Source organism: Oncorhynchus nerka, linkage group LG24 (assembly GCF_034236695.1).
Source record: "Oncorhynchus nerka isolate Pitt River linkage group LG24, Oner_Uvic_2.0, whole genome shotgun sequence".
Classification (NCBI taxonomy): Eukaryota; Metazoa; Chordata; class Actinopteri; order Salmoniformes; family Salmonidae; genus Oncorhynchus; species Oncorhynchus nerka.
Window position 1 is genome coordinate 24,131,159 of NC_088419.1, and position 25,138 is coordinate 24,156,296.

Genomic DNA, 25,138 nt, shown 5'->3' on the forward strand with positions numbered 1-25,138 from the left:
TGTGCCCAAGAACGCCAAGGTAACCTGTCTAAATGACTATCGCCCCGTAGCACTCACATCTGTAGCCATGAAATGCTTTGAAAGGCTGGTCATGGTTCACATCAACACCATCATCCCAGAAACACTGGACCAACTCCAATTCGCATACCGCCCCAACAGATCCACACACAACGCAATCTCTATTCCACTCCACACAGCCCTTTCCTTACAACAATGCCTATCCCTGCTCAGGAGGCTAAAAATATTTACCATGGGCCCTCAGATCCTCAAAAAGTTATACAGCTGCACCATTGAAAAAGTGTCACCACTTGGTATGGAAACTGCTTGGCATTTGACCGCAAGGCGCTATAGAGGGTAGTGCGTACGGCCCAGTACATCAGTGTGGCTGAAATCTCTGCCATCCAGAACCTCGATACCAGGTTTCAGAGGAAGGCCCAAAAAATTGCCAAAGACTCCATCAACCCAAGTCATAGACGGTTCGCTCTGCTATTGCACAGCAAGCAGTACTGGAGCACCAAGTCTGGGACCAAAAGGCTCCTGAACAGCTTCTACCCTCAAGCCATAAGACTGCTGAACAGTTAATGAAATGGCTACCTGGACTATTTACATTGACCTCCTTTATTATTATTAGATTTATCGTAATTCTTTTGCACTGACTCTCTTGCACTGGCCCTATGCACACTAACTTACTCTACTCAGGCACTAACACAAACTACAGTGACACTCCAACACACACACACACACACTGCAGAATCTCACACACACACACATGCATATTGACGCCACACACACACACACACACACACACACACACACACACACACACACACACACACACACACACACACACACACACACACTGACACATAGACATACTTTCACACTCTTCCCATACGCTGCTGCACATTGACTCGGTACTGGTACTCCTTGCATATAGCCCCGTTATTGTTTTTATTGTGTTACTTTCTTCTTTTTTATTTAGCAAATATTTTCCTTACCTTTTAGCTCTGCATTGTTTGGAACGAGCTCGTAAGTAAGCATTTCACTGTAAAGTTTAAAGCTGTTGTATTTGCCCCCCCCCCCCCAAACCCTCCCCAAAAAAAAAAATCAGATTTGATTACATCATACACCTGATCTGGAAAAGGCTTTGAGGGATTTACTGACAGAGCTCAAGAAAAATAACACAATGAACTTGCCTCTTCTGAGCCATCAACAGAAGATAATGATCCATCAAATTGAATTGTAAGATATCCTAGAAAAAATAGACAGACCACTTTTATTAAGACATCCCTGACACAATGCAGCAGTTTTCTGCATAAAACTGAGATACTCCTCTTCACAATGTGGTTAATTGAATATGGTTCAAGATGGTGAATTTACACACAAAGAGAGACAGTAAATATAGTGCTGTACATGTGCACATTTGTCACACGTGTCATGCAGTACATCATAACGTATTACAGCTGGAGTGGATCCAGATCTCAGGACGTGCATGGCTGAAATCTGTTTCCTCCCCCTCGCTGAGACTCACTAGTCTAGCTGCATCACGCACGTTATTAGTCAGTTATGCAGTAGGATGTGACCACAAGCAGCTGACCCTGTCACACTTAGAAAAGTGTCCTCAGTTCGACAGCAGAGTTCCTCCCCAGTAAACTCCAAAGAAATAGGTTACATTTCTTTGGTAATCACACCCAGGCTGCGTCTCAAATGGTACTCTATTCCCTATATAATGCCTTACATTTGATCAGGGCCCATAGAGCTCTGGTTAAAAGTAGTGCACTATGCAGGGAATAGGGTACTATTTGAGACACAGCCCAACTCATTTCTCACATGGGCCTTGACGTAGTACACCGACAACTCCCTCTTAGAGCAATTGGAAAACCCAACCCGTCAAGGTCCCCATACGGTCAATCTCCCCATTTAACAAGCCTTGAGAATTCCTAACAAGGATCAGATGTGTGGGGAGACAGAGAACAGGCGTAGTAGTGGGACCTTACCCAGCCCCTCTTCAACCCTTCTCAGCCCCTCAACCCCAAAGGCTGAAGTGGAACCTAACTATACTAGAAGTTGGGTTAGTCCCATTTCAAATGAGAAAATATGCCTGTTTCTTTTGTCAGTAGCACAGGAGAGGAATGTAATATAGAAACCCAGCCACCTAAGCCCTATAGCCCATCAAGCCCCCTGTGAAAATGTTGTTTTTTGGTATCAAATTGAGCCAGATATGCATTGCATAAACACAGGAAATGACAGACATTAAAAAATCTGCAACTTTCAATACTGATCTTTGGGTTTTTAACCATATAATTGCTCCTGCTAAAATAAACTACAGTTGTTTGTTTACTCCAAGGGTGCTTACACATCACCACATGTAGGCAGTATGAACAGGGATTGTGTTTCATCTTGATTCAGTGGGAGGTATATTATCATACAGTGTCTCATTATACATATGCCTAATGATTGTGTTCATAAATGCCCATCCTCATAGGACTTGGTTTAACTCAACCATTTGCATCTCCAGATTGAAAGCAACATGCATGGAACTTACTGTAAGTTACCACATGTTTTCAATATTTGCATCAATTACTGTCTTTGCATTGGACACTATTATGATAATATTCTATTCAGATGCATTGACTTCTCCAAGCATAAATGAGTTAAATATGATTTATCTTGTTTCTTTTTTGTCGTCTCACTGTGCATCACTTATAGTGAAGCATCACGTGGGAGTACAAAGCTTGCCTAGTCTACCATCCCCAGTAATGCAATATTCCCGAGTTGAAGGGACGGTCTCTATCCTTGAAGATGCTGCAGAAGAGCTTTATCTACAAGCTACCGTTCCACGGAGGAATAGAAAGTGGACGTGATAATACATCTTGGTTCTACTCCAAAAGGATTATGAAGAGGACAGTGCTTTTTCCCCAGATGTGAACACTTCTTCATAAGAAATGTAAAAACATGTTTCTGTGCAGATTTTCTGCCAAAGCCAACTCTTAAGTTAATAGGCTAAACTGAAAACATATTTGATTATATTCTGGACATGAAACTGAAGTTTATGAGCCGACTGTAATGTGGACCACCGGGCATCAGTGACAACAAGTTGAGACGGTTAAAAGCAAAACAATAGTCATTCTCCGCGCGTCAGGCAGCTTGGAGCAGTTTACACAGCCGTGTGGCCAACAGTCCGGGTGCGCGTTTAGGAAATGGAGCGAAATAATGAACGCTTGTTTCTTTGGAAGTGTATTATTTTTCGTGTCGGCATCCGAATATAAATGTAATGGGAATACAAACAGACATAGCAAGTCAAACATGAGTGTTGAGATACATGGCTTATGTTATATTTTCCTATGCGTAATGGACAAATAACATTAGCTACAAAGAAGCACCCTCGTTTACAGGTAAGTAACATTATTTTTTAGGAATAGTGAATTGGCCTAGATGGCCTCTTCTTTAATAAAGTAAAGATGATTTGCTTGGTTCTATTTCAACCTTCATTTAAACCAACAGATGCTTTTCTCAATCGAATCCATAGACTGGGTAGTAATCATGGAGCAATTGCGCTCGTATCAAATATAATTTATATCTTCTCATCACTTTGATTTCTCAACTTAAATGTTCTATCATACAACTGGCGAATTCAAAATTCCTTCTCATCGTTTTACCACAGTCTATTATTCATAGCTGTTTTAAACCATTTACTATGTATGCCCTATTCGAGCTATAGGCGTTTTTTATGAAAATGCAAATATTACATTGGTCTGGTGTTTTGAGATTTCACATATATCGCAGCATAGCCTGCACGCGCACATGTAGTTATGATTGATTATAATATTGTGTATTGAATTACTGTGCAAATGATTCATTTTCCTGGAACGAGCGGTCCCATAACAGCGCCCACCCACGCACACACTCGCGTCTGTCTAGAAGTTACTGACACATTTGACTATCATCATCGTGGAGTTTTCTTGGCAACATACCTCTATACAACAGGATTTGTAATACATAACATGTTTCTTACCACAATAAGTGTAATGGTAGTTGACATAGGAAAGTAGGCTGCAGTGTAACGGTTGTTACATACTTAGGATATATCAGCTCTCTCTCGCTCTCGCCTCACTCTTAGAACAACCAAGTGTCACACAATTCCATGGTATCCTCTATTCACACATTATTGACGGTGTCTGGAACAACCCCTCCCCCGATCCCACCAATAATGCCCTGACCATGTTCCTACTCCTTGTCTCATCTGCCATGGCTGCAGTCAAAAAAAACTTTGCCAAAATAGCAAGGGCATTTTTGACAATATGTTCATTTTGGTTATCTCAGGTTTGACACATTATTTCAATCTGGGAAGACAACATTTTGTTCTCAGCACTGAACATAAATGTATATTCACTGACAGCACCAGTCTGTTTTTCATCTATTTAGTCTTATCTTTCACTGGTCCCTATGTCTTTTCCTGTCCACTGATGTTAATCCTTATGATATCCTCACAGGGCATCATATTCTTATTTAATTTCCTGTTTGTGTTTTTCGAAAACAGAGCAAAGCCATGGCATTCAAGAAATGTTCTCTGTTCTAAACACATTGTTAAAAATAAGAAAAGAAAGTTGATAGGAACTTCACTCTCTTCTTTATTGCTACCATCCACCCCCTGCTCATCCTGGTATTTAATAGAGAACTTTAGATAAGCCAACATCGAAAGGCTACATCGCCCACACCTGCTCACAGACCTAATGCTGGGGGTGGGTACAGGGTACGGGGCTGCAGTCAGAGAAGCAGGTCATGCAACTGTCATGCATTCGCCCAGGAGTCTCCTCTCCACCTGCAAGGGAATAATACCCTTTTCTAGATCTGAGTATTATGACATCTAGTATTTTCACCATGCAATCGTGTGCATTGACCTTAAGCTAATAAGGCAGTGCCTTGAGGTATGTACTTGGATATACAGTGCTGCTTGAAAGTATGTGAACCCTACAGGGCTGGTCATTATTTTTGCTATAAAATATTAAAATAAACATAAAATACTTATCTAATTTCCAATTTGTAATAAAGACATTCCAAGTAAATGACAGAAACAAAAATATATATTTTCAGTGTTTATTAACAAAAGTGGTTTATTTAACAGAAACTCAGATTTGATGTGTGCAAAAATGTGAACCACTTCAGTCAATAGCTTGCGGTACCTCCATTAGCAGTGATACTTTGGAGTAAACATCTCCTATAGCAAGTAATCAGTCTCTGACATCTGTTTTGATCGATTTTTGCCCACTCCTCCTTACAGAACTCAGCCAATTGAGTGAGGATTGAGGGGTGCCTGGCATGAACTGCCCGCTTCAGGTCCTGCGACACCATCTCGATTGGATTTAGGTCAGGACTTTAACTTGGCCAACCCAAAACACAAATCTTATTTCTCCTGAGTCATTCTTTGGTAGATTTGCTTGAATGCTTTGAGTCGTTGTCTTGTTGGAAGACCCATTTCCGGCCCAACTTTAGCTCCTTGACTGATGGCCTGACGTTCTGTTCAAGAATCTCCTGGTACACCTCAGACTTCATGGTTCCCTTAATGATGTGGAGTCATCCAGGTCCAGAGGAGGAAAAGCAGCCCCAGATCTTGACATTCCCACCACTATGCTTGACTATTGCGATAAGGTTATTTTGGTGGTAGGCAGTGTTGTGTTTCCGCCAAACATAGCAGTGTTGATTGACTAAAAAGGTCAATTTTGGACTCATCGGTCCAGAGAATGGACTTCCAGAAACCTTCAAATTTGTCCAGGTGGTCTTTGGCAAAGATAAGATGGGCAGTTTGGTTATTTTTGACAGCAGATGCTTCTTCCTAGCAACCCTCACATGAATGGCATTTCTATTCAGTGTTCTTCTTATTGTTGTTGAAGCATGCACAGTCACTTGAGATGCAGCAAGGGAGGTCTTCAAATCTCCAGATCTTTTGTGTGGGTTGGCTTTTACCAGATGTATTATTGTTCTTGTGGCTCTTGGGGATATTTTGGAAGAGCGTCCACTTCTAGGCTGAGTTGCTGTCATGTTAAATGCTCTCCATTTGTAAATGATTTGCCTCACAGTGGACTGATGGAGCTCAATCTTTTTGAGATGATTTTATAGCCTTTCCCAGACTGATGTGCTCTCACAACCCTCCTCCTGATATCCTCGGAGATCTCCTTTCCTCTCAGCATGGTGTGCTTTGTGTTGACCTGGATGGGTAACACCAAACTGACCAGGTTTCTTATCTCTATTTATCAGAGTCCCATCCAAATCTCTCCTTTGATTGGTTCATTTGGTGCACAATTATTTACCCACCTGATTCCACTTACCTACTTGATTTAAACAATGCTACTTGGGGTTCACTTATTCTTTGCACCTGCACTAATACCTTTTTTATTTTGTTTTTCTACTACATGCATGATTTTGTCTATACACCAACATATGGTATTGGTAAATATAAACATGTTAAGTCAGATCAAAAAGACTGGTTCTGATTAAATTAAGATTTCATGGTTAAAACAAAATAATCTGTAATTGAACAAGGGGTTCACATACTTTCAAGCAGCACTACATCTACAATGCCAATAGAAAGGCTACACCTCCTTGAACTTTCCCCCCCCCCACATTTTGCTGCCTTAAAATTGCATCTAAAAAGGGATTGAACTCAATACCCCCCCCCCCCTACAGATCTACTCCACATTTCAAAGTGAAAGAAAGTCATAGAACATTTTCCAAATACAAAAAAACAGAAAGAATATCTTAGATGGATAAGTCTCCACCCCTTAATTAACACTTCGTGGAAGCAAATTTTGCAGCCATTTAAACTCTTAAGCAATTTTATATCCATAGTTTAGTCAAAATTGCTTAGGTGTGTTGTGAGTATGGTGTGTAAACATGACAAATTGTCCACACTGCAGTACATCCTGTTAGTGCTGACAGAGATTGTTAATGATTCACTCAACACGCCTGTTGGTAAAGCACCATGTTACTACACATCTCCTACCTTCAGCTTGATTGGTGGAACATTTAAGGTGTTTTATTGGATACCATGTTATTTATTTTTGCTCTTTTGGATCCCAGTATCTCTACTTGCACATCAATCACTCCAGTGTTAATGCTAAAAGAATTAGTTCACTATGGCCTATTTATTGCCTTACCTACCTAATCTTACTACATTTGCACACTGTATATAGATTTTTCTATTGTGTTATTGTCTGCTTATCCCATGTGTAACTCTGTCGCTTTGCTTTGTCTTGACCAGGTTGCAGTTGTAAATGAGAACTCATTCTCAACTGGCCTACCTGGTTAACTAAATGTGAAATAAAAAAACAAGAGTACCCTTCTGAAATATAACATATTTCTCTTAAGGTATGGTGGCAAATGTTGAAGTATGAGAGTGTATGGCAGTCAGACCACCCATGAATGTACGGCTGACCAGAATACTGACCAGTGCTGCTTGTGCGTGCTGAGGATGGATTTTACTGTAAAATAGGTAAAGACCACTTCTGAGTCATCTCCATTAAGACTGTCAATCAATTCTACAGTCTTTAATTGAAGATCTCTTCATAAGGACTAAGTAACAGCAGCTTAGTTTTAAAACCCCTTTTATGAAATTAGATCCTCTTGAGATAACAAATAAATGTCTTCTCACTGTCAACTGTGTTTATTTTCAGCAAACTTATCGTTTGTAAATATTTGGATGAACATAATATTTAACAACTGAGACATAAGCTGAACAAGTTCCACAGACGTGACTAACAGAAATGGAATAATGTGTCCCTGAACAAGGGGGGGGGTCCAAATCAAAAGTAAGTCAGTATCTGGTGTGGCCACCAGCTGCATTAGGTACTGCAGTGCATCTCCTCCTCATGGACTGCACCAGATTTGCCAGTTCTTGCTGTGAGATGTTACCCCACTCTTCCACCAAGGCACCTGCAAGTCCTTGGATGTTTCTGGGGGGAATGGCCTTAGCCCTCGCCCTCTGATCCAACAGGTCCCAGACGTGTTCAATGGGATTGAGATCTGGGTTCTTCGCTGGCCATGGCAGAACACTGACATTACTGTACATTTACATTTTACATTTAAGTCATTTAGCAGACGCTCTTATCCAGAGCGACTTACAAATTGGTGCTTTCACCTTATGACATCCAGTGGAACAGCCACTTTACAATAGTGCATCTAGGTCTTTTAAGGGGGGGGGGGGGTGAGAAGGATTACTTTATCCTATCCTAGGTATTCCTTAAAGAGGTGGGGTTTCAGGTGTCTCCGGAAGGTGGTGATTGACTCCGCTGTCCTGGCGTCGTGAGGGAGTTTGTTCCACCATTGGGGGGCCAGAGCAGCGAACAGTTTTGACTGGGCTGAGTGGGAACTGTACTTCCTCAGTGGTAGGGAGGCGAGCAGGCCAGAGGTCTTGCAGGAAATCACACACAGAACAAGCAGTATGGCTGGTGGCATTGTCATGTTGGAGGGTCATGTCAGGATGAGCCTGCAGGAAGGGTACCACATGAGGGAGGAGGATGCCTTCCTGTAACGCACAGCATTGAGATTGCCTGCAATGACAAGCTCAGTCCGATGATGCTGTGACACACGGCCTCCACCTCCAAATCGATCCCGCTCCAGAGTACAGGCCTTGTTGTAACGCTCATTCCTTCGATGATAAATGCAAATCCGACCATCACACCTGGTGAGACAAAACCACGACAAGGCAGTGAAGAGCACTTTTTGTCAGTCCTGTCTGGTCCAGCAACGGTGGGTTTGTGCCCATAGGCAATGTTGTTGCCGGTGATGTCTGGTGAGAACCTGCCTTACAACAGGCCTACAAGCCCTCAGTCCAGCCTCTCAGCCTATTGCAGACAGTCTGAGCACTGATGGAGGGATTGTGCATTCCTGGTGTAACTCGGGCAGTTGTTGCCATCCTGTACCTGTCCTGCAGGTGTAATGTTCGGATGTACCGATCCTGTGCAGGTGTTACACATTGTCTGCAACTGAGAGGACGATCAGCTGTCCATCCTGTCTCCCTGTAGCACTGTCTTAGGCGTCTCACAGTACAGACATCGCAATTTATTGCCCTGGCCACATCTGTAGTCCTCATGCCTCCTTGCAGCATGCCTAAGGCATATTCACGCAGATAAGCAGGGACCCTGGGCATCTTTCTTTTGATGTTTTTCAGAGTCAGTAGAAAGGCCTCTTTAGTGTCCTAAGTGTTCATAATTGTGACCTTAATTGCCTACCGTCTGTAAGCTGTTAGTGTCGTTCCACAGGTGCATGTTCATTAATTGTTTATTGTTCATTGAACAAGCATGGTAAATGGTATTTAAACCCTTTACAATGAAGATCTGTGAAGTTATTTGGATTTTTACAAATTATCTTTGAAAGACCGGGTCCTGAAAGACGGTTCTTTTTTTGTTGAGTTTAGATGGCGTAAATGGGACTGAGTGTGTGTTTGTGTGTGTGAGGGAGTGAGTGAGTGATTGAGAGCAGAGTGACAGAGACCCACACAGCTGGAACAGAAAAGGCAGTGTTGTATTACAGTTAACTCTGGAGTCTTCTGCTCACAAACATAATGCATTTAGCCATTTCTATCATTTGGCTTCCAAAAATGCCCACCTTACTTTTTAGAGAGGAAATACAAAGAGGATTTAACACCAGATTTCCAAATGAATTGTTCCCTATGAGCTGTGACTAGAACAAATATTAAAACATAATTGTCATCAGTCGTAATTACCAAAGCAAGCATGAGAGCAGTTAACTGCAGATGCTGTTCCCAGCTTGATGGAGCCACCCCAAGGTCAATGGTATCTGCTTTTCACTGTGGGATTACCAGGAAGACAGTGCCAGCAATCAGAGAACAGACATCCCGTAAACATACCAGATGCCTCTCACTCCCCCTCTCTGTTTGTTTGTCTTTACAGGGCCATAGACAGCTGTAGTGATGATTTCAGCTGGGGGAGTGATCACAGGCCATCTTGCTGCGCTGAAGAGGCAGGACTCTGCCCGCTCCCAGCACCACCTGTCCATCCAGTCCCCAGCCTCAGGAGAGATCCAGGAGAAGAGGAAGGCCAAGCGTAAAACACGGGCCGATGTGGTGGTGGTCAGGGGGAAAATCCGCCTCTACTCTGCCTCTGGGTTCTTCCTCATCCTGGGTGTGTTGATCTTGATGGTGGGCGTTGCCATGGCCGTGCTGGGCTACTGGCCACACACAGATCCCCTTGTAGCGGCCAACACCAAGCTGTCCACCAACGACACCAGGGTGACCCGGGAGCAGGGCGGTAAGCTGATCCAGTTTTTTGAGCAGCACCTCCACTCTGAGAAGATGAAGATGCTGGGGCCGTTCACCATGGGTATTGGTATCTTCATCTTCATCTGTGCCAATGCCATCCTGCATGAAAACAGGGACCGGGAGACCAAGGTGATCCACATGAGAGACATGTACTCCACCGTCATCGACATCCACAGCCTGCGGATCAAAGAGCACCAGTACATGAACGGGGCCTACTCAGGCCCCTATGGGGAGCATGAGGTCAGGACCTATGAGAACCAGTGTGCCTCCAAACTAGCTGCTAACACCCTGCTAGGGTTCCCCAGTGTGGGGAACAATGTGAGAGTGTCATGCAGGACCAGCTCTACGGAGGACGAGGAGGGTCTTCTCAACGAGGCCAAAGGGGGGCATGGACTTGTGCCTTCGTTCTGCCGAGAGCGCTCTGGCTCCATCTTTGGCTTGCAGCATGAAGGCAGTCGCCATGAGAAGAGCAACTTGCCCAAGAGATGCCAGACCAGGTCCATCGTCTCATCCTCCATCAGCGCTTTTACCCTTCCTGTCATTAAGCTCAACAACTGTGTGATTGACGAGCCTGACATGGACAACATTACAGAGGACCTGGAACACATGAGGGTTAGGTCCAGACCCCCCTCTATGCAGTCCCTTTCCCTGGCTGTGCCTGTCCCGGCGGACATCGCCAAAGCCTACAAACCCCCTGGTATCATGCTCCTCAGGAGCAATTCGGCCACAGAGTCTCACACCGTGTCCTCTCGTAGCTCTCTGTCCCCAGGTTCTGCCAGTGGGAGCTACCTGTCCCCTGGGGCGGCCCGGAAGGACTTTGGCTCCAAAACTCCCTCCACATGCTGTCTTCTCACTCCAAGTCTCTGGACCTGGATCGAAGGCCCACCACCCTGACAGTGAAGCCAGAGCAGAGGAAACATCCCAGCTGGCCCCGACTGGAACGCAGCAACAGTAAAGGCTACATGAAGCTGGAGAACAAGGAGGATCCTATGGACAGACTGCAGCTGCCCCAGGTAGCAGTCAAACGGGATTACACCAAGAAAGAGAAACTGCTCATGATCTCCAGGTCTCACAATAACCTCAGCTTTGAACATGATGAGCAGTTCATGAGCAACACTATGAAACGAGGGAGCTCGGAGACCAGGTTTTAAACTCTTACAAAGCCTGGTCCCAGATGTTTGTACTGTCTTGCAAAAATGACCATACAGATGTAGGATCTTAATTTGAGCCAGTTAGCTACAGCAGGAAATATTATTGCAGTACCAGGAAATGTGCATTATAATTAATGGACATTTTTTGTAGGGGTTGATACATTTTTCAGTAGGGCAAATCAAGTCTGACATTTTAAAGTGGACATTGCTAACTTTAGAAGCCTTTTTAAACCTTGAATATACTACAAGTTTGCATTTCCTGCTCGGCAGAAAAATTATCAGCAACAAAAGAGCGATCAAATTAAGATTCGACATCTGTAGGAGTTGGCAAGACAGCAAAAACAGATCTGAGACCAGACTTTAAATGGTCCGCTACTTGGACCTAATTCTAACAATGGTGTTTCTTTGTGTCACGATCATTCTGCAATACGAATCACAATTCAAGCTGTTCACTGTCAGTGTTGAATAGTTCATTGTAAGTGTGATGACGCGCTCAGGTAGTCCGTCTGTTTGCAATGAGTCTAAAGAAAGAGAGGCTGTGTCACACACGGTGAGATTATTGCAGCGCAAATCAATTTGAACAAAATGTTGAAATTAGGTTCAAGGTGAACTTGAAAATACAGAAATCAATACGACTAAAATGTGGTTTGTTTTTCTCATCTTTGCATTGTTGCTACAGGCAGTTTTGTTTGTTTAAACTGGTCAGTGTATGTACCAGAGTTGGCTAGATATTTTGCTATGGAGCTTTTAATAATGTAATGTTCTCTACAAACACTGCTATTTTTTTTAAAGAAACGAGTTAACCTGTAAATGTACAGTTTACCCATTTCTCAGAATAAAATGAAGCTTTTCAGTGAGTAACATTTGTCTTTTATGATAGCCTATACCTTTTCTCGCCAGCCTTATGAAAATCCGCTATGTATTCACAAAAAGGTATGTCACCTGGCCTTAGTACATGCATTTTAAACACAAACATAATTGCACAAAGTCTGTGTCGAACAGTACAGAGTAACTCAATTTCCGTCTGTAATTCTGATGTTCATTCCGTCCATTGAATTCTCAAGGTCAATGAACTGAGAAATTCTTCAAAAAATATTCCTTCTCAACCCACAAACTTTGAGTCCGTTGAGAAGGGAAACTATTCTCTCTTTATCAAGATTGTGAATAGCATTCCCATATTGACCAATAGGAGCTCTGGGAGTACCAAGCTGGGAGCTGCCAGAATAGAGAGGAGACTCATAAGAGGGTTCCATCTGGAGGGGGAATCAACCAAGACATATGTGACTTCCAGGAAGCATGATATTTAAACAAGGATTGCATATTGTCAACATGAAGAGCAGAACCTGTGCTATATGAATGGTCAGGACCTGATAAATATTTTTTATGGTCTCTATTCGCTGAAATGAATTAAGACTAGCTGTCACCATTGGCGTCAGATACTAGAGATCCTAATTAAATAAATATACAAAAAAATATTATTTATCTCACTGCATTTGGAAAGACATTGGATTTCCTTTGATCGTGTTCTTTATTTTATGAGAATTTATTTTGTTCAGCTTACTGCCCTTTTCGTTTATCTATAAAAGGTAGTCCTGTCCAATTAGTCTCTCATAGTCTTCAACAATACAGCCTCTGCTTGCCGATTTGGTCCGTTATTGCTCTCTGAGCCTGATTAAGTTACTCATAAAGTTTCATCTTCCCACAAACCACTTACAAACAATAAGGTAGTATCATATGGATGAAGCACTGACTAATCAATCCTCTGATATTCTTAAGTAGTACATATTCATACTTGCAAAGTAATAAAGAGTAGCTTTTGTTTTGATTTAGTCTATTTTTATAGTAGTTCCTTGCCTACAGTATATAGGTTACAGTCCACACAGCTCCGGCTCGGATCCTCATCCTAAACAGAAAAAAATGACAGAAAAAGTTGAAGATAGTTTTGGATTTGACAAGGAAGATAAAGTTTGACTGAGGCCATCTTTGGAGTTAGTATAAAAGCCAAAAACATTGCGGCTTAGACAACAAAACAAATAAAAATATTATTTGTCACATTCGTCGTAAACAACAGCTTACATATGGGCCCTTCCCAACAATGCAGACTTTTTTTTATTGTCGTAAAAATGTAAAAAATAATAACAAATAAATAGAAAAATGATAACACAAGGAACAAATCAAATCACATTTTATTTGTCACATGCGCAAATACAATAGGTGTAGACCTTACAGTGAAATGCTTACTTACAAGCCCTTAACCAACAATGCAGTTTTAAGAAAATAAATAAATAAATAAAAGTAATAAATAATTAAAGAGCAGCAGTAAAATAATAATAGTGAGGCTATATACAGGGGGTACTGGTACAGAGTCAATGTGCGTGGGCACTGGTTAGTCAAGGTAATTGAGGTAATATACATGTAGGTAGAGTTATTAAAGTGACTTATGCATAGATAATAACATAGTTGCAGCAGTGAAAGGGGGGGAGAATGCAAATAGTCTGGGTAGCCATTTGATTACATGTTCAGTAGTCTTATGGCTTGGGGGTAGAAGCTGCTTAGAAGCCTCTTGGACCTAGACTTGATGCTCCAGTACCACTGCCGTGCAGTAGCAGAGAGAAGTCTATGACTAGGGTGGCTGGAGTCTTTGACAATTTCTGTGGCCAAGCTCCTGGATGGCAGGATGCTTGGCCACAGTGATGTACTGGGCCGTGCGCACAACCCTCTGTAGTGCCTTGCGGTCGGAGGCCGAGCAGTTACCATACCAGACGGTGATGCAACCAGTTATGCTCTCGAGTAATGATAACTACAGAGATGTTCGATCGGGTTCATGTCTGGCCTCTGGCTGGGCCACTCAAGGACATTCAGTGACTTGCCCCGAAGCCACTCCTGTGTTGTCTTGGCTGTGTGGTTAGGGTCGTTCTCCTGTTGGAAGGTGAACCTTCGCCCCAGACTGAGGTCCTGAGCACTCTGGAATAGATTTTCCTCAAGGATCTCTCTGTACTTTGCTCCGTTCATCCTTCCATTGATCCTGACTAGTCTCCCAGACCCTGCCGCTGAAAAACATCCCCACAGCATGATGCTGCCACCACCATGCTTCCCCGTAGGGATGGTATTGGCCAGGTGATGAGCGGTGCCTGGTTTCCCCAAGACATGACACTTGGCATTCAGGCCATAGAGTTCAATCTTGGTTTCATCAGACCAGAGAATCTTGTTTCTCATGGTCTGAGAGTCATTTAGGGGTCTGAGAGTCCTTTAGGTGCCTTTTGGCAAACTCCAAGCGGGCTGTCATGCCTTTTACTGAAGAGTGGCTTCCGTCTGGCCACTCTACCACAAAGGCCTGATTGCTGGAGTGCTGCAGAGATGATTGTCCATCTGGAAGGTTCTCCCATCTCCACAGAGGAACCCTGGAGCTCTGTCAGAGTGATCATTGGGTTCTTGGTCACCTCCCTGACCAATGCCCTTCTCCACCGATTGCTTAGCTTAGCCGGGCGGCCAGCTCTAGAACAGTCTAGGTGTCACATTCTGACCTTAGTTCTTTTTTTATGTATTTGTGTTAGGTTGGTCAGGTTGGGAGTTGGGGTGGGTAGTCTATGTTCTTTTTTCTATGTTGTTATATTTCTATGTGTTTGGCCTAGTATGGTTCTCAATCAGAGGCAGGTGTCGTTCGTTGTCTCTGATTGAGAATCATACTTAGGTAGCCTGTTTTCCGCATTTTGGTTGTGGGTGTTTAATTTCTGTTTAGTGTCTGTTCACCTGGCAGAACTGTTTCGTTTTCTCTTCGTTGTTATTTTGTGTAGTGTTCAGTTTTTCAATTAAAATATGACGAACACTTACCACGCTGCATATTGGTCCGATCCTTCTTACTCTTCCTCAGACGAAGAGGAGATTCGTTACACTAGGTGGTTCTAAATTTCTTCCATTTAAGAATGATGGAGGCTACTGTGTTCAATTTGAGGAAAAAGCTGTAACGTAACAAAATGTGGAAAAAGTCAAATACTGAATCCTTTCTGAATGCACTGTAGGTAGGGATAAAGTGACTAGGCAACAGGATATACAATAAATAGTAAGAGCAGAGTATAGGATGAGTCAAAATAAATTAGTGCGAGAAGGGTCAATGCAGATATTCCACGTACAGTTGAAGTCAGAAGTTTACATACACCATTACATACACAATTTTTCACAATTCCTGACATTTAATCCGAGTAATATTTCCATGTCTTAGGTCAGTTAGGATCACCACTTTATTTTAAGAAATGTGAAATATCAGAATAATAGAGAGAATGATTTATTTCAGCTTTTGTTTCTTTCATCACATTCCCAGTGGGTCAGAAGTTTACATACTTTCAATTAGTATTTGGTAGCATTGCCTTTAAATTGTTTAACTTGGATAAAACATTTTGGGTAGCCTTCCACAAGCTTCCCATAATAAATTGGGTGAATTTTGGCCCATTCCTCCTGACAGAGCTGGTGTAACTGAGTCAGGTTTGTAGGCCTCCTTGCTTCCACACACTTTTTCAGTTCTGCACACAACATTTTCTATGGGATTGAGGTCAGAGCTTTGTGATGGCCACTCCAATACCTTGACTTTGTTGTCCTTAAGTCATTTTGCCACAACTTTGGAAGCATGCTTGGGGTCATTGTCCATTTGGAAGACCCATTTGCGACCAAGCTTTAACTTCCTGACTGATGTCTTGAGATGTTGCTTCAATATATCCACATAATTCTTCTCCCTCATGATGCCACCTATTTTGTGAAGTGCACCAGTCCCTCCTGCAGCAAAGCACCCCCTCAACATGCTGCCACCCCCGGGCTTCACGGTTGGGATGGTGTTCTTCGGTTTGCAAGCATCCCCCTTTTTCCTCCAAACATAACGATGGTCATTATGGCCAAACAGTTCTATTTTTGTTTCATCAGACCAGAGCACATTTCTCCAAAAAGTACAATCTTCGTCCCCATGTGCAGTTGCAAACCGTAGTCTGGCTTTTTTATGCGATTTTGGAGTAGTGGCTTCTTCCATGCTGAGCGGCCTTTCAGGTTATGTCGATATAGGACTCGTTTTACTGTGGAGATAGATACTTTTGTATACCTTCAGGCATTTGGAAATTGCTCCCAAGGATGAACCAGACTTGTGGAGGTCTACAATTTTATTTCTGAGGTCTTGGCTGATTTATTTTGATGTTCCCATAACGTCAGGCAAAGACGCACTGAGTTTGAAGGTAGGCCTTGAAATACATCCACAGGTACACCTCCAATTGACTCAAATTATGTCAATTAGCCTATCAGAAGCTTCTAAAGCCATGACATAATTTTCGTTAATTTTCCAAGCTGTTTAAAGGCACAGTCAATTTATTGAATGTAAACTTCTGACCCACTGGAATTGTGATACAGTGAATTGTAAGTGAAATAATCTGTCTGTAAACAATTGTTTGAAAAACTACTTGTGTCATGCACAAAGTAGATGTCCTAACCGACTTGCCTAAACTCTAGTGTGTTAACAAGGAATTGTTTGAAAAACAGTTTTAATGACTCCAACCTCAGTGTATGTAAACTTCTGACTTCACCTGTACGTACAGTCACTGTGGGGACAACATTGTTGATGCACTTATTAATGAAGCCGGTGACTGATGTGGTAAACTCCTCAATGTCATTGGATGAATCCCGAAACATATTCCAGTCTGTGCTAGTGAAACAGTCTTGCAGTTTAGCATCCATTTCATCGGACCACTTCCATATTGAGATTATCACTGTTACTTCCTGTTTGAGTTTTGGCTTGTAAGCAGGAATCAGGAGGATAGAGTTGTGGTCAGATTTGCCAAATGGGGGGCGAGGGAGAGCTTTGTATGCATCTGTGTTTGGAGTAAAGGTGATCTAGATTGTTTTTCCACCTCTAGTTACACAGGTGACATGCTGGTAGAAATTAGGTTAAACTGATTTCAGTTTTCCTGCATTAAAGTCACCGGCCACTAGGAGCACCACCTCTGGGTGAGCATTTTCTTGTTGCTTATGGCCCTTACAGCTCGTTGAGTGCAGTCATAGTGCCAGCATCGGTTTGTGGTGGTAAATAGACAGCTATGAAAAATATAGATAAACTCTCTTAGTAAATTGTGTGGTCTACAGCTTATCATGAGGTAATCTAACTCAAGAGAGCAGAACCTTGAGACTTCCTCAATATTAGACGTCACGCACCAGCTGTTGCTAACAAAGAAACACACACACCCTCTGAGCTTCCCCATGCAGCTGTTCTGTCCTGTCGATGTATAGAAAAACCAGCTAGATTTATATTTACCATGTCCTTGTTCAACCACGCCTTGGAAAAACATAGGATTTTACAGTCCCTCATCCAGCTTTTTCTCCAGTGATTGCACGTTCGCCAATAGAATGGAGGGTAAAAGTGATTTATCCACTCTCCGACAGTCTCCACTATATAGCGCTGTCTCCTCCTTCTTCGAGTGTCGGGGACTTGCGCCTGGTCCAGGATAATCAATGTCTTTTGCCTCCGACTCATTGAAGTAAAAGTCCTCATCCAAATGGAGGTTAGTGAGAGCTGTTCTGATATCCAAAAACATTTTCACTCATAGGAAACAATGGTGGAAACATCATATTAAGATCATCGCCCAAAAATACACAAAATAGCCCAATTGGTCAGGAGCCCATAAAACAGCCACCATTTCAATCAACAACCCCCAAAATGTATTTTTATCATACATTTTACATCAATAGACAAAAACTACTTTTAAATTCTAATTGAATAAATCTCTGTGTTTCTTTTGCTTCATTGCTAGATCCTCCCACTGGTGCTCCTTGGGTACCGATGGCTAATTTCTTTGGTCGAGCAGGGCTGGGTTAATTGTTAAGAGCCTTGGGGTTTAGATCTCACTCACTCACCAGGGGAATGGGAGCTTTGGGTTAGACCTGGGCCTTCAGGATGCTATTCTAGCTGCAATTCTACCTCATTAGGGGCATCAATCTCCATCATAGTTTAGGTAGGGGTCCAGAACCCCCTCTTAATGCCATGGCAACAAAGGCACCCTCAGTATTTGACCCTGACTGCAGCTAGGCAGATGCTACATTTGACAAAGGAGAGCTGCAAAGACTCATGGGTCAAAACATGAAACATTAATATGAGATTTCGTAAAATAACATATTTGTTGTACTTTCATTTATACAGTAAGACACTGTCTTGCAATGAGGATGTCACCTCTGTTCAGTTATACATTAAATGTCAAATTTCGATATAAACCGTTTCTTACCCAAACTATTTAGAAGCTAAGGCTGTGCTTACTAATTGGCTGACCTTCCCAGGACCTTCAGCACCTTGTTATTGTCTTTCATGACCTGCTATTGGAAACTTCACCATTATGCTGCATCCAAAGTCACACAGAGGTATCCCACTCTTATTAGTGATGTCTCTACTTAGTCACATGGCCTATTATTCCCCATCCTCATTATCCAGGAGGCGTGTTGGTAAATCAGTGTGACCAGAGTGGTGTACTACGAATCTAGATAGAGGTGTTTTGGTCAACTTGGAGTTCAACTCGGGATAACTGGTGACACCTTTTAGCCAGGAAGACATCTAACAAAATATTTTATTGATCAAATGTTCTTGTGTGTTAAAAATAGCAATATTCAAATCACACAACACATTTAGTAATGACAAGATGCGTTGGAAACTTCACACGTACTAAAACTTTTGTATCACTTCATACAAGTAATTGTATTGGTAGGAGTAGGGGGGAAATTGAGTTGTGCATTGATAAGCACACCAAAGAATCAATTTGCGTAAGAAAGATGGCACTTGAAATAGCCCATTTTGCAGTTTTTTTTCTCTTTCATTTAGATTTTGGCAAAAATGTAAATGTGGCTCTGACTCGCCCATGGATGGATGTTTCGACATTGTCTCAATGAATAGTTTGGTGTTCGACTATCCATGTTCAACATGAACGCGCAGTTACAAGCACGCCTCGAGTAAGCGACGAGTGCATGATCAATATCTACCTTTGTAACATGGATGAAGCCTGACCTGGAATGTGAAGCTATGTAACTGAACTGCTGGCTAATTTCATAAAAACCTGAGTACGTCTAGCTAGATCTGTCCAGTCCTGTCCACACTGAGCTGATGGTGTTGGGTCATAGTCTCAGAAACCCAGACCTTGCAGCAACGGCATAAAAGGGGAGAAATAAAATCCTTCAGACAGATACTGTAACTCTCCCAACAGATCAAGAGCTAGGGTCGGTCCTGCTTTACATTCTAAACCAATCTCTGCCCACTTCTGCAGTGACATAGTTTGACCCATCCTCCTGCCCCATTCTAAAGGCACCTCTAAGTTCAGAGGTCAAGTCGTGTTTCAGGAAAATGTCTTAACGTGTGCTTGATCGAGCCAAGAGAATGATCATTATTATAGGCAAAGTAATATTTCATACTGCTTTTAAATACTGTATTGATTGAGAAAAGATCTGTAAGAGCACAGTTTGACTACACAATGGTCAGTGGCCACTGACAAAGTAGGCTTGAGTGACTACTTTGTCAGTGGCCACTGATGTGTTCATATTGTTATGCATGAGTACACTGACAATGACAATCAATAATGGACCTGAGGGCACACATAGTGTGTTGTGAATTCTGTAATGAATGTATTGTAATGTTTTTTAAATTGTATAACTACCTTAACTTTGCCGAACCCCAGGAAGAGTAGCTGCTGCCTTGGCAGCTAATGGGGATCCATAAGAAATGCAAATAAGAAATAACTTGTCAACTGTCAAATTTAAAGCCAAGTATGTGATGTCACTTCTATCTAAGGATGTTAAGGCTTGGTATATTGGATGTGCCACCATGCACTAAATGAAACTGTTGCAGAGTGAGTGGTTTACATGAATGATTCAGAGATCTTCCAGTATGTATTGTTCACAGCAACAAAAGGTATGTAGACATCTCTGTTTATATTCCCTATCTTCAATCCCTGTCAGCTTTTTTGACGTAATGGGTACATACGTTTGTTCTGGAAAAAGCTTCTCTCTGTTACCTTATTTTCGCTTTATTGTGCATAGTCTATGCTTTCTGCAACTTAAAAAATCAAGTCCGTAATGTTGGTGTAAAACAATGTACTATTTCTGGACCTGTCTGGCTTCGTAATAGTTTAGTTCTCGTGTCGTCTTTTGAATCAGGGTAAAATGCAGACTCAGTTAAAGTAGAGATAGTAGGCTACATTAGAAACAGTTAGATAATGTCTTAGGCATTTCCATTTCCTTCCTCTGTTTCAAAGAATGTATGAGATTTACCTGGATGGAATAATAGACATGTTAGTGAGCCTTATTTGGAATGCAACAAAACTTTTGTCCTATAAAATGTATTATTTAGTATTAGTGCTAAAAAGTTTGAAATATTTATTTGTGTAATATTTGCCACTTACAGTGGCAGTTGACAAGTGATAGTTTGAAAGGTTCAAAAGTTTGGTTGTAAGGTCAGGGCCTATGTCAGTAAAGTTACATTCTCCACAGTATGGAATACAGAAATAGTAACTTGGTACAAAATATATCTAGTTTGTCTGTAAGAGGGAAATGAATGCATAGTGTGTCTGCTGTCACCAATGTCAGTATGAGAATGAGAATATCGGAATATCGGATATATCGGATATCGGATATCCGGAATATCCTCTGAGCAGTCCATTAAAGGGTAGAGCGCAGCACCCTCCTAGCCTTCTGGGAAATGAAGGCATTGTGATCACTGGTAAAGAGGGGGCGTGTAGGTTGTGTCTGAAACCGTGAAGTTGAATCAATCTCTCAGTAAGGTGTGAGCAGCACACAGTCAACACCATCACATACCACTGTTTGCACAGTGTGTGATGTGAGGTGGGATGGTAACGTTGTCTACAACACTATGAGTGTGATGCTCACTTGTTTAACTGGAATATCATTATATCTAAGGTTCCTAAAGCTTCCCATTGCCTCATTCACCCCCCTTCCTCTCCCCTGTAACTATTCTCCAGGTCGTTGCTGAAATTAGAATGTCCTCAGTCAACTTGGCTGGTAAAATAAGGGTAAAAAAAAATTTAAATTGATGTTTTGCAAAGATTATATAATTACTCCTGTCTAAATAAAATAATTCAAAATATTTTAGCAGAGAGCTCGACTTAGCCACTTAAAAAAAAACAGCTGTGGATGGTTTCAAATCACAAGTGCAGAGGCCTATGCCAATTACATCTTGGGAATCCAGAAATTTGGGCAGCACACGTGGCAATAGGCCTAGTTGAGTATAGAGTTGCAGCACACAGGAGGTCCCGTTTAAAAAAACTACAGAATTCAACTGATTCGTTCTGGAGCCGGCCATGACAGTATGTTTGGATTTATACAGTGAGTAAATTAGAGTAAGATAGTGTTCGTTGTTCATTCAACTGGAAAGACTTCATGGCCAGCTACTCATGCTCCACACACTTTTTAATGACATGCAGACACATCCGAGAGAGAATATGGGGAGAAATGTATGGCTAAACAAATGTGGAGAGTGTGTGCATTTTGCAGTATTAAAGAGAAGCTTTAAGGAGCATGTCTATTGGCAGAACAATTTTCGCCGGCATTCTGTACCTAGTCATTCTTCAAAGGATACTTTTAGAACAGCCACAGTTAACGGGGTCTGTGAAAAGTGGTCCTATACCAGCCTCAGCCCATCATATGAATATAATGACATTTGCTGAGGCCTGCTGAATTGTTTGGCTATCGAGTACAGAATCATGTAGACTGGGAGAGTTCAAGCTGAGGCCCATTCCTTCCTTCAATATCCTGCCAGTACTGCACTGACATCATCTGCCCACACATCTGACCACAGGGGACCCATGCTCTGACTCCCCTCCGCCAATCCCTCTTAATCAGCCAATTAAATTATTCCTGCTTGAAGGGAACACCCGAAGGGCACCCAGAGCATCTCTCTCTAGCTACACGCCCATCCTCCTACTCCTCCTCCATCCCTAGCTCTTGTCATTCCATTCATCTTCCTCATTAAAGAAATCGGCCTTACTGTGCACGTCAATGCGGAGCATTGCAGAGATCCTATTGGTTAACCTCATTCCCTCTTGTACAAGCAAAGACACTGCTATTTAACATCCATTTTACGCGGTTTGAAAAGGTGGCTAAAACAAGGTGGATTAGGCTAAACATGAACGGCTGTGTTGTACAGCAAAGGCTTTTTTAGTCACCTTTAATTGTCTGAGAAAGACATGTACATTTTAAAGTGTCTGGTGATGATAGACATATTTGTGAAACTATTTGTGAATATTTAGAGAGAAAGGCCTGACACAGCTCTCACGGTAACTGTTCCATTGCTGTCACTGATTGCCATAATCTGTCCACTTTGCCAGCAGTGTTATCCCTCCTGTAAGTGGTGCTTATTATACACTATATTTCAATGTCAAATCTCTGAATTACTCAGGTCCCTCTTATTAATAATTGAATGGAGATCAAAACACAATCACTTACTCAAACAACTTCAAATATGTCCCTGACCCTGAATATCTCACCCACTAGACCTTTGGCACTCAGGAGACACACTACACACAAAAAAACTATTTTTAGTGTGATTAATTCCAATAATAAACAAACATTTAGTACATAATAGTGCATAATAAACTCCTTATTTATGCCCTAAAATACTAATTTCACCCATTTACTTACAGCTAAGTCATCAACACGTTCATAGAGGAGAGCTTGAGAATATAAATCAAGCTTTTTAATAACCATGTAATAAATTGGCCTCTACAATTTAAATGTACAGTACCAGTTAAAAGTTTGGACACACCTACTCATTCAAGGGTTTTTCTTTATTTTGACTATTTTCTACATTGTTGAATAATAGTGAAGACTTCAAAACTTTGAAATAACACACATGGAATCATGTAGTAAACCAAAAAGTAAATAAATAAAAATATATTTTATATTTGAGATTCTTCAAAGTAGTAGCCACCCTTTGCATTCTCTCAACCAGCTTCATAAAGTAGTCACCAGGAATTCATTTCAAATAAGTGTGCCTTATTAAAAGTTAATTTGTGGAATTTATTTCCTTCTTACTGTGTTTGAGCCAATCAGTTGTGTTGTGACAAGGTAGGGGTGGTATACAGACGATAGCCCTATTTGGTAAAATACCAAGTCCATATAATCACACAGGAAGCAGCGCAGGTCCTAATCCAGGCACTTGTCATCTCCCGTCTGGATTACTGCAACTCGCTGTTGGCTGGGCTCCCTGCCTGTGCCATTAAACCCCTACAACTCATCCAGAACGCCGCAGCCCGTCTGGTGTTCAACCTTCCCAAGTTCTCTCACGTCACCCCGCTCCTCCGCTCTCTCCACTGGCTTCCAGTTGAAGCTCGCATCCGCTACAAGACCATGGTGCTTGCCTACGGAGCTGTGAGGGGAACGGCACCTCAGTACCTCCAGGCTCTGATCAGGCCCTACACCCAAACAAGGGCACTGCGTTCATCCACCTCTGGCCTGCTCGCCTCCCTACCACTCAGGAAGTACAGTTCCCGCGCAGCCCAGTCAAAATTGTTCGCTGCTCTGGCCCCCCAATGGTGGAACAAACTCCCTCACGACGCCAGGACAGCGGAGTCAATCACCACCTTCCGGAGACACCTGAAACCCCACCTCTTTCAGGAATACCTAGGATAGGATAAAGTAATCCTTCTCACCCCCCTTAAAATATTTAGATGCACTATTGTAAAGTGGCTGTTCCACTGGATGTCTTAAGGTGAACGCACCAATTTGTAAGTCGCTCTGGATAAGAGCGTCTGCTAAATGACTTAAATGTAAAATGTAAATATAATGTCAAGCTCAAATAAGCAAAGAGAAACGACAGTCCATCATTACTTTAAGACATGAAGGTGAGTCAATCCGGAAAAAAAGTGCTATGATGAACCTGGGTCTCATGAGGACCACCACAGGAAAGGAAGACCTGCTGCAGAGGATAAGTTCATTAGAGTTACCAGCCTCAGAAATTGCAGCCCAAATAAATGCTTCACAAAGTTCAAGTAACAAACTCATCTCAACATCAACTGTTCAGAGGAGACTGCATTATTTTTTATTTATTTTTATTTAGGCAAGTCAGTTAAGAACACATTTTTATTTACAATGATGGCCTACTCCGGCCAAACCCGGACGACCCAGGGCTAACCCTATGGGACTCCCAATCTCGCCCGGATATGATACAGTCTGGATTTGAACAAGGTACTATAGTGATAGCTCTTGCACTGAGATGCAGTGCCTTAGACCGCTGCGCCACTCTGGAGCCCAGGGCTTCATGATTCAGGACTTCATGGTCGATTTACTGCAAAGAAGCCTCTATAAAGGACACCGATAAGAAGAGACTTGCTTGGGCCAAGAAACACAAGCATTGGACATTAGACCAGTGGAAATCTGTCCTTTGGTCTGATGACTCCAAATTTGAGATTTTTGGTTCCAACTGCTGTCTTTGTGAAACGCAGAGTAGGTGAACGGAGGATCTTCACATGTGTAGTTCCCACCGTGAGCATGGAGGAGGAGGTGTGCTTTGCTGATAACACTGTCAGTGATTTATTTAGAATTCAAGGCACACTTAACCAGCATGGCTACCACAGCATTCTGCAGAGATACGCCATCCCATCTGGTTTGCGCTTAATGGGACTATAATTTGTTTTTCAACAGGACAATGACCCAACACACCTCCAGGCTGTGTAAGGGCTATTTGACCATGGAG

The 25,138-nt window shown here is 42.2% G+C and overlaps 1 protein-coding gene across 1 annotated transcript; it reads left to right on the forward strand.

Annotated features, from left to right (window-relative positions):
- Window positions 1-2,775: 2,775 nt before the first annotated feature.
- LOC115107704 (transmembrane protein 200A-like) lies at window positions 2,776-12,284 on the forward strand. The gene is given in 3 exon segments (XM_029631248.2): window positions 2,776-3,395; window positions 9,909-11,105; window positions 11,108-12,284. Coding segments are annotated over 2 exon segments (1,497 nt in total). The 5' UTR covers window positions 2,776-3,395; window positions 9,909-9,928; the 3' UTR covers window positions 11,428-12,284.
- The last annotated feature ends 12,854 nt before the right edge of the window (window positions 12,285-25,138 follow it).